This window comes from Equus przewalskii, chromosome 1, assembly GCF_037783145.1.
Source record: "Equus przewalskii isolate Varuska chromosome 1, EquPr2, whole genome shotgun sequence".
NCBI classification, from domain to species: Eukaryota; Metazoa; Chordata; class Mammalia; order Perissodactyla; family Equidae; genus Equus; species Equus przewalskii.
The window spans coordinates 34,849,771-34,866,206 of record NC_091831.1 but is presented as its reverse complement, the minus strand read 5'-3'; the positions used below and the strand labels follow the sequence as shown (position 1 = coordinate 34,866,206).

Sequence of the window (16,436 nt, the reverse complement as noted above, 5' to 3'; positions counted from 1 at the left end):
ACAGAGGCTATGTTATTACCCCACTTCACTTTTAAGTGCCAATTACAGGGCTAAGCACATAGTAGGTGCTGAATATTTGTCTAGTTAAAGAAATATTAAGGCTGTAGCTTAGTATAGCCTCAGGGTGTGTGTGTATTATTATTAATGACTACAATATTTAGTTCGGAAAATGAAACTCATCAATACAAGGCACAAAGGCATTTCATTCTCAAATTCATATAGGATATTCAAATACTAGATATATAATTTTTGGTCCCACTGCAATTCCCTATATGTGTAACAAGAAGGTTAAAAGCATAATACAGGTGTGAAATAGTTGATGAATTTCTATTTTAAAACTGATTTTTCACCTAAACTACAGTTTCTTCTGCCAAAGTGAAACATAAACGTATCTGTATATGTTTGGAAAATAAATGATTTGTGACATGTATTGGTCACTCATGCTCTGATGGGGAACCCTCCAGTCATCCAAATAACTATTCATCACATTCCTGGACTTTGTTTTATATCTAAAAGGTGGGTTAAAAGCCAATATTATATTTTGAATCATACATTTCTCATCATTAAATAATCAAGCCTAAAAAAATTCATCTTAGAAACACTTTTTCAAATCAGATATCAGAATATGCTGAAAGACTTACATGCACGGTTGAGCTGATAGCCACCACTCTGCTGGACTGATAGAGGAACTTTCTATTTTCACTTACTTCACGAGAAAAAAAGAGGTTTAGGCTCTTAGATCAAAAGAATTGACTTATATAGCTTTGAAGAAATCACAGATCTATTTAGTTGGACTGCTGTGCATTTTTTTTAATACTCACTTGACAAGAATAGGAGGGAGAAAAAAAGCAGCTGTTTTATTCAACTGTTCACAGTAGAAATATTTATAACCTAGGCAGTCAAACACATAATTCATAGGCCATTCCTAGAATATGGCAATGGCTGTTACATAAAATACTGCTTTTTAATTACATTCATAAGAATTGGCATTTTATCTGTGTTTTTAAAAAAAGCCCTTCACTGGGTAGCCTTTATCCTTAAAACAGGATGGTAAAATATCAGACTTGGTTTTTCCACTTGGGAGCACTGCTTCCCCCATCACTCTCCAGAATATGTCAGAAAATGCAAAGAACTTTGGAGACTAGAATCACATTCAAACTTTCTTTGAAAGTAGTCACTCTCATTCTTTTTGTGTGTGTGTGAGAAAGACTGGCCCTGACCTAACATCTGTTGCCAATCTTCCCCCATTTTGCTTGAGGAATATTGTCCTTGAGCTAAAATCTATGTCAATCTTCCTCTATTTTATGTGAGATGCTGCCACAGCGTGGCTTGACAAGCAGTGCTAGGTCCATGCCCAGGATCCGAACCTGCAAACCCTGAGCCGCCAAAGTGGAGTGTGTGAACTTAACTACTACACCACCAGGCTGGCCCCTTACTCTTTTTAAAAAGGCCAAATTACCTTACTTCTTGAAGTACATCATCCAGCAAGAGCCAATGAACCTGGTATCTCATTTCAAACTATTTTTTTAAATCAAAAATCTTCATAAAAATATACTCACTCAAATTTAAAATTTTTCTCACTTCTACCTATGGTGCTGCAATAAAAACAGATTTATTTGGTTATAAAGTGTATTTGGTTATAAAGAATAGCCACATGGTTAAAAGCAACCTTACGGTCTTGATTTTTCTGTGCTCTATGCTCTCATTTTAATCCAGCAACTGCATTTCAATAAGTTCAGTGAACAGATTTTCTAAAAACTATAATTTAATATGCATAGGGAGTTTTAAAAAGGCAACATCATTAAGAAAGAAATTTCCAAATAGTGGGTGCAGGGGTTAAAGGCTTTAGATTCCCCCTTTTTTTTTTAACATTTTATTTAATTTGTTTATTTATTTTATTTTTCCTTTTTCTCCCCAAAGCCCCCTGGTACATAGTTGTGTATTTTTAGTTGCGGGTCCTTCTAGTTGTGGCATGTGGGATGCCACCTCAGCATGGTTTGATGAATGGTGCCATGTCCGCACCCAGGATCTAAACTGGCAAAACCCTGGGCTGCCGAAGCAGAGCGTGCGAACTTAACCAGTCGACCATGGAGCCAGCCCCTAGATTCCCTTTCTTAATGAAATGACATTTTCAAAATTAGGGCAGAACCTGCACCACCCAAAGGGAAATTCTTCTTCCTCTGCTAATTTTCTTAGGAAATTTCCCTTGTATAAAAAAAGAAGGTCCTAAATTAACAATATATCTTTATGTGCATCTGCACCCACACGTGCAAATATACAAGAAAGTCCACTGACACTTCTTTCTTCTACTACCGTAGTGATGACTGCAAATATTTGGTGAAATCCAGAGGCAAGTGAGTACCAACTTCATTGCAATGTCTTTTGATTAGCTCATTTAAATCTTCATTCAAAAATGAATCCCCTTGTATAACTTTATCCTGAAAAAAAGTTAAAAGTATGAGTTGAAAGTTCTTGTGCCATAAGCAAAAGCTAAGCTATGAACAAAGCTGAAGATGGCAACAGCTGACACCAAACCAACATGTGAAACATAATACACATTATTATGTTTGTGCTGGGTCAGGTCTCACACATATCCTATGCTGAACAAAAGAGTATCGTGACTGTCTACAGAATTCCAACCCCAGAGTTGCATCCTACCATCAACCTTGAACATGAAACAAGTCCACCTATAAAACAATTAAGCAAGTTCAAATCAGTTATTAAGAGACATTTTAGTTTTTATTTCATCTTAAAAAAAATAATGAGGTAACATCAGCATCATGGCAGAGTAAGTTGTTCCCTTCGTCTCTCCCCTCTAAGTAATAACTAAACAAACATCCATTAACCAACAGAGGATTCCCTACACAACAAGATGCCTGAGAGATCCACGTAGCTATACATCTGAAGGTGGGTGGACTGGACCCCGGAAAGCAGTGGAACTACAGGAGCAGACTCTTCCCACTCACCAGGAGCAGCAATCCACGTCACAGACCCTCACACAGAGGCCAGCGTGACTGTGAGTGCATGTGGAGACAGCCCGGCCTGCATGTGAATGCTTTTGTAGTAGTAACCCAACGCACGGGAGCACCCACCTACCATGGTGTCCCTACCTGCACAAATGCTCCTCACGAAGTCACAGTGGCTCAGCACAGGCACCCCACCTACTGAGCACCACAGCCCAGCTGGATGCACCTGCTGAACACAGCAGCCAGGCCCACTTGAAGGTGCCCAGCCCACACGAGCGCAACCCACCCACCCGCCAAGCACAGCAGCTAAGCTGTGACCCACCCACTGAGCACAGCAGCCTTGCTCACATGAGCACAAACTGCCAAGTACCTGTGGCCATCCTGCATGAACAGAGAGTGACTCAACCAGCACAACTGCAAGTAGACTGGGCAGGAGCAGAAAAAAAAGCCCCTGCATCCCCCTAGTGGCGCCAGGTGGAATCTGTGACCAGAAGCAACAGGAATCACAGCAGAAGGCATAACCCAGCCCCCAGTGCTGCCAACCCCGACACCAGCTCTACCAGCAGCAGGGACTGTATACAAGTCCACGGGTCCCCATGTCCCTGCCAGCTACAGTGACACCTGTGAACCCAGCACCCCTGACAGTGGCACAACCAGCACCCCAAGACAACCCAGGAACAGCAGCATAAGTGGTGCACAGGACAGCAGCATCCAAGCCCACAGAGACCCAGTGGAGGAGCACAAGACCCAGGTGATCAGAACTAAAGTAAGCAAAGCTGTACCCAAATAAGAAAAGGTGATCACTACCACAAATGTGCCAGCAGAGGATCAATTCATCAAACACTATGAAGAACTACAGTAACACCACAGAAGGAAAATGACAAATCTCCAGAAAACAAACCTGAAGTGACAGAAGATTACAATCTAATTAACGGAAAATTCAAAATAGCTGTTATAAAGAAACTCAACATGTTACAAGAAAACACAGCAAGTTCAATGAGCTCAGGAATAAAATTAATGAACAGAAGAAATACTTCACAAAAGAGATTGAAGCTATAAAAAAGAAAAGCCATACAGAAATTCTGGATATGAAGAACACAATTAATGAGACAAAAAATAATGTGGAAAGCATAAAAGTAGAGCAGACCTTATGGAGGAGAAAATTAGTGATCTGGAAGATAGAAATCTAGAAATGCTTCAGGTGGAGGATAGAGAACTAAGATGTAAAAAAAAAAGAAAGAAATTATTCAAGAAACATCCAGTTCAATTAGGAAAAGTAACATAAGAATTATAGGTATCCCAGAGGGTGAAGAGAGGGAGAAAGGAGCAATTTGTTTAAAGAAATAGTAGTGGAGAACTTCCCAAACCCGGGGAAGAAACTGGACTTACAAATACATGAAGCGAACTCCTAATTACATCAATGCGAAAAGACCTTCTCCAAGGCATACAATTAAAACTGTCAAACATCAACGACAAAGAAAAAATATTAAGGGCAGTAAGCAGAAGAAAATAATCTACAAAGAAACCCCAAACAGGCTTTCAGTGGATTTCTCAGCAGAAACCTTATGAGGTTTGGAGAGAATGAAATGATATATTCAAAATACTGAAAGACATGGGGCCAGCCCAGCGGCATAATGGTTAAGTTCGTGTGCTCCGCTTTGGCGGGCTGCAGTTCCCAGGTTCAGATCCTGGGCACAGACCTACACACCGCTCATCAAGCCACACCAAGGCAGCATCCCACAAACAAAAAGAGAAAGACTGGCACAGACGTTAGCTCAGAGACAATCTTCCTCAAGCAAAAAAAAAAAAAAATTCTGAAAGAAAAAATTATCAGCCATCAGCAAAGAATACTCTATCCAGTGAAATTATCTTTCAGATATGATGGAGAAATAAAAGCCCAGGTAAACAAAAGCTGAGGGGATACAGCATGACTAGACCTGCCTTACAAGAAATGATGAAGAGAGCCCACCTACCTGAAACAAAACGGCAAAGACTGACAAAGCTTTGAGCAAGGAGATAAACGAAGTCAGAAAATTGCAGTTCTTTACCATAATAGGTTAGCAAACAATTATAACATAAAAGATAATGGGAAAGAAAGCATCAAAAGTAACTAAAAACACTTCAATTTAGACACAGACTCACAACACAGAAAAGAATAATTTGTGACAACAATTACACAGAAGGAGAAGAGGAAAGGGATGGAACCTGCTTAGGCTAATGGAGATAAGAGGCTATCAGAAAATGGATTATCTCATCTATAAGATCTTTTACACAAACCTCATGGTAACCACTAAACAAAAAATTGGCACAGAGTAGTTACAAATGATAAATAAAGAGAAAACTGAGAAAACCATCACAGAAAACCACCAAACTGAAATGGCAGAAAGAAATACAAGGAAAAAGAAACAACAGAAATGAACAACTGGAAGACAGGAGAAAAATGGCAGTATTAAATCCTCCCATATCAATAACCACTCTAAATGTAAATGTACTGAATTCACCAATCAAAAGACACAGAGTGGAGGGATGGGTTAAAAAACAAGAACCAACAATATGCCACCTCCAGGAAACACATCTCAGCTCTAAAGACAAACACAGGCTCAGAGTAAAGGGATAAAAGAGGATACACCAAGCAAATGGCAAGCAAAAGAAAGTAGGTGAAGCCATGGTTATATTAGACAAAGCAGACTTCAATATAAAAAAGATAATGAGAGACAAAGAGAGGCAGTATATAATGATAAAAGGGACATTTCACCAAGAGGACATGATATTTATTAATATATATGCACCTAACCCAGGAGCACCAACAGATATAAAGCAACTAGTAACAGACCTAAAGGGAGAAAGTGACAGCAACACAATAATAGTAGGGGACCTCAACACCCCACTTACAACAATGGATAGATCATCCAGACAGAACGTCAACAAGGAAATAGTGGCCTTAAATGAAACAAGAGACCAGATGGACTTAATAGATATATATAGAACATTCCATCCCAAAACAGCAGATTACACATTCTTCTCAAGTGCACATGGAACATTCTCAAAGACAGACCATATGTTGGGAAACAAGGCAAGTCTCAATAAATTTAATAAGACTGAAATCATATCAAGCATCTTTTCTGACCACTATACTATGAAACTAGAAATCAACTACAACAAAAAAGCTGGGAGAGACACAAATATGTGCAAAGTAAACAACATGCTACTGAATGACGATTGGATCAATGAAGAAATCAAAAGAGAAATCAAAAACTACCTGGAGAAAAATGAACATGAAAACACAACATACCAACTCTTATGGGATGCAGCAAAAGTGGTACTAAGAGGGAAATTTATAGCAATATAGGCCTACCTCAACAAACAAGAAAAATTTCAAATAAGTAATCTTAAACTACAACTAAAAGAACTAGAGAAAGAGAAACAAATAAAGCTCAAAGTCAGCAGAAGGAGGGAAATAATAAAAATTAGAACAGAAATAAATGAAATAGAGACTAAAAAAACAGAAGAAGGATAAATGAAACAGAGCTGGTTCTTTGAGAAGATAAACAAAATTGACAAACCTTTAGCTAGACTCACGAAGAAAAAAAGAGAGAAGCCACAAATAAACAAAATTAGAAATGAAAGAGAAGACATTACAACAGATACCACAGAAATACAAAGGATTATAAGAGAATACTATGAAAAACTATATGCCAACAAATTGGATAACCTTGAAGAAATGAATAAATTCTTAAGACTCATACAACCTCCCAAAAATGATTCAAGAAGAAATAGAGAATCTGAATAGACCAAGCACAAGTAAAGAGATTGAAACGGTAATCAAAAACCTTCCCCCAAAAAAGGTCCAGACCAGATGGCTTCTCTGGTGAACTCTACCAAACATTCAAAGATTTAATACACATCTTTCTCAAACTGCTCTGAAAAAAAGGAAGATAAGAGACTTCCTAATTCTATGAGGCCAACATTACCCTAATACCAAATCCAGACAAGTACAACACAAAAAAGCAAAATTACAGGTGAATATCACTGATTAACATAGATGCAAAAATCCTTAACAAATATTCGCAAAGCAAATACAGCAAGGCATTAAAAGGATCACACACCACGAACAAGTGGGATTTATTCCAGAGATACAGAGATAGTTCAACATCTGCAAATCAATCAATGTGATACACCACATTAACAAAATGAGAAATAAAAATCACATGATCATCTCAATAAATGCAGAGAAAGAATTTGACAAGATCCAACATCCGTTTATGATAAAAAAAAAACTCTCAATAAAATGGGTATAGAAGGAAAGTACCTCATAATAAAGGCCAAATAAGACAAACCCACAGCCAACCTGAAAGCCATCTCTCTGAGAATAGGAAAAACACAAGGGTGCCCAATCTCACCACTCTTACTCAACATAGTACTGGAAGTTTTGGCCAGAGCAATTCAAGAAAAAGAAATAAAACAGATCTGAATTGGACAGAAAGAAGAAAAACTCTCACTGTTTGTGGATGACATGATGCTATACACAGAAAATCCCGAAGAATTCACCAGAAAACTATTAGAAATAATCAACAACTACAGCAAAGTTGCAGGGTACAAAATCAACATACAAAAATCAGTTGCAATTCTATACCCCGATAACAAACTAGCAGAAAGAGAAGTCAAGAATACAATCCTATTTACAATCACAACAAAAAGAATAAAATATCTAGGAATAAATTTAACCAAGGAGGTGAAAAACCTGTACACTGAAAACTATAGGACATTAATGAAAGAAATCGAAGAAGACATAAAGAAATGTAAAGATATTCCATTCTCATGGATTGGAAGAATAAACGTAGTTAAAATGTCCATATTACATAAAGCAATCTGAAGATTCAATGCAATCCCAATCAGCATCTCAGTGACATTCTTCACAGAAATAAAACAAAGAATTCTAAAATTTATAAGGAACAACACAAGACCCCCAATAGCCAAAGCAATCCTGGGAAAAAAGAACAAAGCTGGAAGTTATCACAATCCCTAACTTCAAAATATACTACAAAGCTACAGTAATCAAAACTTCATGGTACTGGCAGAAAAACAGACACACAGACCAATGGAACAGAATTGAAGCCCAGAAATGAAACCACACATCTATGGACAGCTAAGCTTTGAAAAAGCAGCTAGGAACATACAATGGAGAAAGGAAAGTCTCTTCAATAAATGGTGTTGGGGAAAGGGGACAGCCATGTGCCAAAGAATGAAAGTAGACCATTATCTCACACCATACACAAAACTTAACGCAAAATGGATTAAAGTCTTCAATGTAAGACCTGAAACCATAAAACTCCTGGGAGAAAATACAGGCAGTATACTCTGACACTGGTCTTAGCAGTATCTTTTCAAATACCATGTCTACTCAGGCAAGAGAAACACAAAAGAAAAACTTAAACAAATGGGACTACATCAGACTAAAAAGGTTCTGCAAGGCAAAGGAACCATGAACCAAATGAAAAGACAACCCACCAACTGGGAGAAAGTATTTGCAAATCATACATCCAACAAGGGGTTAACTTCCAAAATATATACAAAACTCATACAACTCAACAACAAAAAAAACAAACAACTCGATCAAAAAATGGGCAAAGAATATGAACAGACATTTTTCCAAAGAAGATATACAGATGCCCAACAAGCACATGAAAAGGTGTTCAACATCACTAATTAGTAGGGAAATGCAAATCAAAACGACAATGGGATATCACCTTGCTCCTGTCAGAATGGCTATAATTAACAAGACAAGAAATAACAAATGTTGGAGAAGATGTGGAGAAAAGGGAACCCTCATGCACTGTTGGTGGCAATGCAAACTGGTGCAGCCACTGTGGAAAACTGTATGGAGATTTCTCAAAAAATTAAAAATAGAAATACCATACAACCCAGCTATCCCACTACTGGGTATATATCCGAAGAACATGAAATTAACAATTCAAAGAGATTTATGCATCCCTATGTTCATCTCAGCATTATTCACAATAGCCAAGGCATGGAAGCAACCCAAGTGCCCATCAACAGATGCATGGTTAAAGAAGATGTGGTATATACATACAACGGAGTACTACTTAGCCATAGAAAAAGACAAAATCATGCCATTTGCAACAATACTGATGGACCTTGAGGGTATTATGCTAAGTGAAATAAGCCAGACAGAGAAAGACAAACTCTGTATGATTTCGCTCATATACAGAAGATAAATAAACACTGATAAGGAGAACAGATTAGTGGTTACCAGAAGGGAAGGGAGTGAGGGGAAGGCAAAAGCGGTAAAGGGGCACATACGTATGGTGACTGATAAAAACTGGACTATTGGTGATGAACATGATGCAGTTTATACAGAAACTGATAAATAATAATGTACACATGAAATTACACAATGTTATAAGCTAATATGACCTTAATAAAATAATTAAATTAAAAAAATGACATACCTTCCTTTTAGAGTTGGAAGATTCAACAGGAGGATTGAATGTCATTGCTGCCATGCTGTAAGTCTCAAAAAGTTCTGTAGCAGACCTATAATCACAAATATAAGAATGCAAAGACATCACCATATCTGTATAACTTGAAAATAATTAGATCATATCCAAAGAATGACTCAGTATTCTAAACCTCTATATTAAGGTACAACCTAATCCCTCTTTTGAAACCAACAAATCAACACACACATGTAAAATAAAACCTAAATTCCTATGTAATGGTAACATTATCCAACTAAATCCACCTCAGAGAGGTCTGGTATACATTTAGAAATACAGGCCTCGATAGAGAAAAGGCTGAGCAAAAGACCTCAAGCTCAATGGAATCATATCCCAACTCAACCAGTAACACGAATGATCCACAACTAAGCTTAACTTATTCATGGGAGCCAGAGGAGTGAAGCATGGAGTTATCCCCTATGAATTTCAAACAGCTCAACCCTTCAGTTGCTGGCCTGATTAAAAGCAAGAAGACGCCATTCAGGAGAGAACAAAGGTTTATACACATGGTGTGTAAATGAATCCCTAATGAATTGGGGTTGGTTCACATTTGCCAAAGGAGATGGGCAAGGGCCTGCAAGGGTTGTGATTAGGCTCACATTCCAAGCTCCATTCTCCAGGGAAGATCATCATGAGTCTCCTTTCTCAAGCCTTTAGGATTAAACCCATTCTTCATCTTCCTCCAGAAAAGGAAACCTCTGGCAAAAATGAGGCAAATGTTCAAGATCGCTGATGAAAACATGCCAGAAAAGGATCGTAAAAAAGAAAAGTGACAAAGAATTGTTTTCTCCTTTTTTTCCCTTTTAAAAAACAAGGCTAGGGGACAGGTGGGGAGTATGAGGGAAGGAAAGAAGTAAATGGTCATTTTATTATTTAATAAGACTAAAAGTTATCTCCAGCCTACCCAGAAGGAAAAGGGTTTACAGAAAACAACAGAGTTGATGCCTCATTTAGAGGGGGAGGCAGTTGACTATCTAAAATATATCTAAAAATATAGACCCACTTTGCCAAATCTCCCAGTATTTAAAGAAAAGCTGGAAATGTGATTTTTAGGTGAATTCTTCCAATATTTAAAAGATAGCAACCAATTCAATTTTTGTTCAAACTCTTAAGAGGCCACAAAATCAAGCTGGTAGCCTACAGATCACGTATCTGTGGTCTCTGAATTAAAGAAACCAGTGGGCTTGCAAAGAAGGAGAAAAGGCTACAGTGAATTTAATTCTGAGTGGTGGGTATGTGGTGGGTACAAGGTTGTCTTTTATACTACATTTTCTCTACCACTCAAGTATTTCCTAACTGATTTTGGGGGGGGGGGGAAGTAATTATTGTTTTTTCAACTTTTCTGTACTTTTGAAATTTTTCAGAATAAAAAGTTGGGGGAAAAGAACGTTCTTTTAGGAGGATCCTTTTCCCCATCTGGAAGAGTGTAAGGTGAATGCTGGAAGTAGCAGTCCAAGCTTCTTGTTAGTCAAGAGATGCTGTACAGAGATGGCTGTGAGGACCAAGTAGAGAAACTGCTGCCCTTCTGGGTGGCAGTACTCCAGAGCACTTTCTCTCTCTCCTCATTTCTCCCTTTCTGGCCCTGGCAGGACCATTCCAGAAAAAATTAAAATTAAAATTAAAAAAAGGAGGGGCTGGCCCAGTGGCACAGTGGTTAAGTGCACACGTTCTGCTTTGGTGGCCTGGGGTTTACCAGTTCAGATCCCAGGTGCAGACATGGCACTGCTTGGCAAGCCATGCTGTGGTAGGCATCCCACATATAAAGTAGAGGAAGATGGGCACAGATGTTAGAGCTCAGGGCCAGCCTTCCTCAGCAAAAACAGGAGGATTGCTGATGTTAGCAGCAGATGTTAGCTCAGGGCTAATCTTCCTCAAAATAAAAAATAAAAAATAAAGGAATATCACTGTGGTTGGATTCATAGATCCTCACATAAAGCAAATATGGCATTATATTATTAATTGTCGAACCTGAGTCATAGGCATATGGGAATGCACTATTCTTTCTACTTATACATATAATAAAACCTTTTATGACCAAAAAAAGAAAAATGTTACATTACCCAAAGCAAACTAACAAAAGCACAGTCAGCATATTTTCTCTTTAGAACAATTCAGGAATATGAAGTGAGACCAAATCCAGATAACCAACTAGCACTTTACATTTTAAAATCTATTACTTTATAAAACAGACTTCTCATAGTAAACAGCTATCAGCTGAAATTTGCAGTTTTATAACAAGGCAATGCTAAATACTACCTTCGGCTCAACTCTGGTTTGAGTGCTTCAGAACCCTCAGAAGGTGCTCCAGCCATCAAGTGGGCTGCAAATCTCTGCACTATGGGATGGTAATGTCTCTGAAGAGAAAACACGACACCCACATTTTGCACAAGGTCATTATAAAACACTAGTTACAGCACAGATTTCCTTTAATAAACACTATTTTAAAATATATATATGTAGATGAGGGGGCCGCCCCGGTGGTGCAGTGGTTAAGTTCGCACGTTCTGCTTCTCAGCGGCCCAGGGTTCGCCGGTTCGGATCCCGGGTGCGGACATGTCATCACTTGGCACGCCATGCTGTGGCAGGCATCCCACATAGGAAGTAGAGGAAGATGGGCACGATGTTAGCTCAGGGCCAGGCTTCCTCAGCAAAAAGAGGAGGACTGGCAGTAGTTAGCTGAGGGCTAATCTTCCTCAAAAAAAAATAAAAAATAAAAAATAAAATAAAATATATATGTATATGAAATTCATAAGAACCACATACCTACAGAAAAAATACTATCTTTGCTCACAGGATTACAACACAAATCTGTTTGATGACCAAGTTTCCAGTGATGTAGCTTAGTCTTGATTTTATAATATGAAAAGGAAAAGTCAAAAAAGCAATTCCTCTTTCAGAGTGAAAAAAGTTAGCTTACAAGAGGTTTCCTGAAACACATTTTCTCCGAGTCTCACTCTAACTCTGCCCACACTGTAGGATAATGACATAGGTGAAACCCTCCTGAAATTGAGCAGGCATATCGAAGTCTCCTTGGACAGGACCTAATACAAATGAGCCTGATAACAAATCTTCCATTGTGAACAGTGTTAGGGAAAGAGTTCGATAAATTTTATCCATGAAACTATCATCATTTTCTGCCTCCTTAGAAAATGTATCTCAACATCTTAAAGAACAGTAAGAGCAAAGTGAAACGTAGACTACTGAAAGAGGAATTATACCAGATCAAAATATACTAGGTACTCTGGCAAACTACTTTGGGGAAAACTAGAAAAAATTGCTCACCAAAAGAAAGGGTGGGAGGCCACTCTTACCCGTAGTGCATGCAATTCCCAAAGAGCAGTGTTCTGAGCATTACAGTACTCGGGTTCATCCAGCTCAGGAAGGAAAACCCCACTTCCCTGAGATTCATTGTCAAGCAACAGATCTGTTTTGGGGAATGTCTGCAAAAATGTCAGGTAAAAAGAAGAATTAATTAAACTACTATTGTTAATTTAAAAAATGTTAGTGGGTTCTGTACTTTTATTCATATTTAAATTTGAGTCTATGGTTATATAAGGATTATGAGCACATGAACTTTATACCTAGTTTTAATTTTTAAAATTTAAGGTTATACCATAAGAGAACAATTGCAAAATATTTTATCTTGGCTCACTTTGAAAAGGATTTATTTTGCAAAAGAAAACAGAATATTCTCTTCACCCAGCAATCCCACTTTTAGGAATCTTTTCTATAGAAATAATTACATTAGATACACATATAAGGATATTCACTACAGCATCATTTATAACAGCAAAAAACGAAACAACCTATATGTCCACCAAAAGAAAAATGCAAAGAAGTGTAAAGGCCAGACTGCCTAAATTTGAATCCCACCTCTGCCACTGACTAACAGTGTCACTTTAGGCAAGTTACTTATTTTCTCTGGACTTCAATTTTCCCCATCAGTAAAATGGGAATAATAATAGTAGCCACTTCACAGAGTTGTTATGAAAATTAGATGAGTTAACTTTTCAAAGCAGTGGCAGGCACTCAGTAAGAACTATATGTGTTTGTTAGACACATAACCTTATACAGTCATTAAAGAGATAAAGTAGTTATATTTATACTAACACAAAAATGTGTTCACCATCAAGTGTTAAAAAAAACTGTAGAACAATAATGTATATCATAATCCCCTCAATTTCCTTTCCATTGAAAAAGAAAATTGTGTTGCTTGTGGGTGTTTGGTGTATGCATTTATATATGAATTTTAAAAAGTCTGCTGGGGGACAGCCCAGTGGCATAGTGGTTAAGTCACGTGCTCTGCTTCGGTGGCCGGGGGTTTGCGGGTTTGGATCCTAGGCATGGACCTACACCACTCATCAAGCCATGTTGCGGTGGAGTCCCACAGACAAAACAGAGGAAGACTGGCATGGATGCTAGCTCGGGGCCACTCTTCCTCAAGCAAAAAGAGGAGGATTGGCAGCAGATGTTAGCTCAGCACCATCTTCCTCACTGGGAAAAAAAAAAGTCTGCTGGAAGGACATCCACCAAATGATTAAAACGGTTACTTCTGGAAAAGGTCAACTGGGGTGGAATGCTTTGTTATTTTATGTACTTTCTGTCTCCACCTGATTTTGTTACAAGTATGAACTACTTTTATAATTAAAATAATAACATAAATGGGGAGAAAAGACACAAATCAATCAAACCACTGTTGTACAGCAAGAACTTAGCTCTGTTCACTACTTACATGCATTAATATTCTGTTAATCGCTAAAATGCCAATGCTTGAATTTGGAAGAACATGAAGAGCGAGGGTACAAAGACGCTTGATGAAGGCAAGGGCTCGCTGCTGAGACACTTGCTTTCTTCGCTTAGTCAGCATGATATCAAGGCACTGGAGGACAATCTCAACACCTTCATTGGTAGCACCTACAACAGGAGACATACCCTTCAGGGCTGTTCTTCCTACTTTTTCATTACGTAACTTCACTGACTCCAGAAAAACCCAAGATGAACTGCCGCCCCTGCCCCAAGTCACTTCCCTACCCAACAAAGCAGCACTACTGCTCGAGGCATGGACTGGGTTGCACATCTCCAGGCAGTTCCAGAAGTTCTCTCTCCAAGTCTTATATGGGGTTAAATACAGATGGGTGGCACTGGCAGGCCAGCATCTCATAGACCAGCTCCTAGTCCTCATTTTTCATTCACTATAATTCTGGCCACAACATATTCTTAAAAGATAAATTTTAATCAAAGACATATTATCTAACACACATACCTGCATGTAACTTGAACAACGTTTTGTAAAGATGTGTATAGAATTTCATTGGATCAATATTCAGAACATCACCTGTGAAATGACAACAAACACCACTTAGGTATGTTCAGCCTCCAAAGGTAAAGCGAACAAAACTTGATGAAGAAAATAGCTTACCTTGCCCAGAAAGAATATGAAAAGCAGTCTGGACACAGTGAAGACTTTCTTGATAGCTTAAGTCCTTTAAAAAAAGGGAAAAAATTGATATTAAGAATAATTATCATTTACATCTTAAAAAGTAATTCATTAATAGTTACTTACACCAGATTCAATCAGAGTATGTAGGACTACTAATAAATCATCAAAAAATTCCACGTTTATAAGGTGAGCAAACCTAGAATCAAACAAAACTTAGTTAAAAGGTAACCTAAAAACAGAAATAAAGCAGCTAAAAATTAAGCTTGACTTTAAAACCATATTTTTAATATTCCTTATTTCAAAATGTTAGCTATGATGGGGATGATGTTGATTATTGATACTTTTCATTAATTCAGATTGGCCTTTTTGACAATTCATCCACAGTTGGACACTAAATTCAGCAGGAATATATGAGGCACTAAACGAACTAAAAATATTTCAAAAATACTTCTGCCCTAAGGAAGAAGTTGCTAAGAGCAAGCAACTTCCCCCAAGGAAAGTTTATCAGGTGTCCAGATCTGCTCTAAGTCATAAAGGAGCCAGCATCATAAGCTTCTAGGAAGAAGGGTGGCGGGCAGAGGAAAAAGGGGTATAAATCTGCTATTTATAAGAATATGGACACTATGAAAGCTTTAAAAATAAAATGGAAAGAATACTGGACCTGGAGTCTAGTTCAAGCTCTGCAATGAATTACCTATATCATCCTAGGTGAGTCACTTGACTGTCCTGGGGCTCTATTTCTGCAAATAACTGAGGTCACTCAATAGAATTAAAGAGAAAGAATCACTTGAGCTACTAAATGTCAGAGCACCCATTTTTTTTTTAATTGCGGTAACATTGGTTTATAACATCATACAAATTTCAGGTGTACATCATCGTATTTTGATTTCTGTCTAAAGAGCACTCAACACTACAAAATATTAGGCACTGAGGTAGTTAAAGTCAGTATATCTCTTCAATATTAGTGCAAGAGCCTTTGACATTTTGTAAATCTCATAACAAGAAGGGACCTTAGAAGTGATACATTTCCCATGTGTTAGTACAATCATTTTGGGAAGCAATTTAGCAATATTTATCAAAATTTAAAATGAGCATAACCTTTGACCTGGCAATACACACACACAAATGCATGGCAATATTCCAGTGCAACACAGGGGACTGACCAAATAAAGTATTATATATCTATAAAATGGAGTATTATGAACTTAAAAACAAAAAAAGTGGACTTATGCGTGCTAACATGACAAGGCACTCAGAGTAAATATCAAAAAAAAGTAAGTTACCAAACAGCATACATAGCACAATTCCATTTGTGTGAAAGAAGGCAGGAAGATACTTACATACATATATAGGAGAGGAACTCGCAATTTTTAAATTTTTAATAGCATTATCTGAATTTTTTAAATGAGTGTATATTATTAAAAACTTGTTTAAATAAAGGAATTGGTCATTAAAAAAACAAACACCATGAGCCAGCCCTGACAATCTAGTGCTTAAAGTTCAACATTCTTA

At 37.7% G+C, this 16,436-nt stretch overlaps 1 protein-coding gene across 3 annotated transcripts in view; it reads right to left on the bottom strand.

Annotated features, from left to right (window-relative positions):
- Nucleotides 1-833: 833 nt before the first annotated feature.
- The window catches only part of NOC3L (NOC3 like DNA replication regulator), a 37,655-nt gene continuing 22,052 nt past the window's right edge, over nt 834-16,436 (bottom strand). Inside the window, exons 14-21 of one of the 3 annotated variants that reach the window (XM_008532825.2) lie at nt 15,048-15,120; nt 14,904-14,967; nt 14,748-14,819; nt 14,217-14,398; nt 12,796-12,924; nt 11,741-11,838; nt 9,437-9,521; nt 834-2,438 (exon numbers count right to left, since the gene is read on the bottom strand). In XM_008532825.2, the coding sequence (XP_008531047.2) occupies nt 2,310-2,438; nt 9,437-9,521; nt 11,741-11,838; nt 12,796-12,924; nt 14,217-14,398; nt 14,748-14,819; nt 14,904-14,967; nt 15,048-15,120 (832 nt within the window). In that variant the 3' untranslated portion in view covers nt 834-2,309. Of the gene's footprint in view, nt 2,439-9,436; nt 9,522-11,740; nt 12,173-12,795; nt 12,925-14,216; nt 14,399-14,747; nt 14,820-14,903; nt 14,968-15,047; nt 15,121-16,436 lie in introns of those variants that run through there. The other 2 variants (XR_011537390.1, XM_070609792.1) reach the window with 2 other exon arrangements.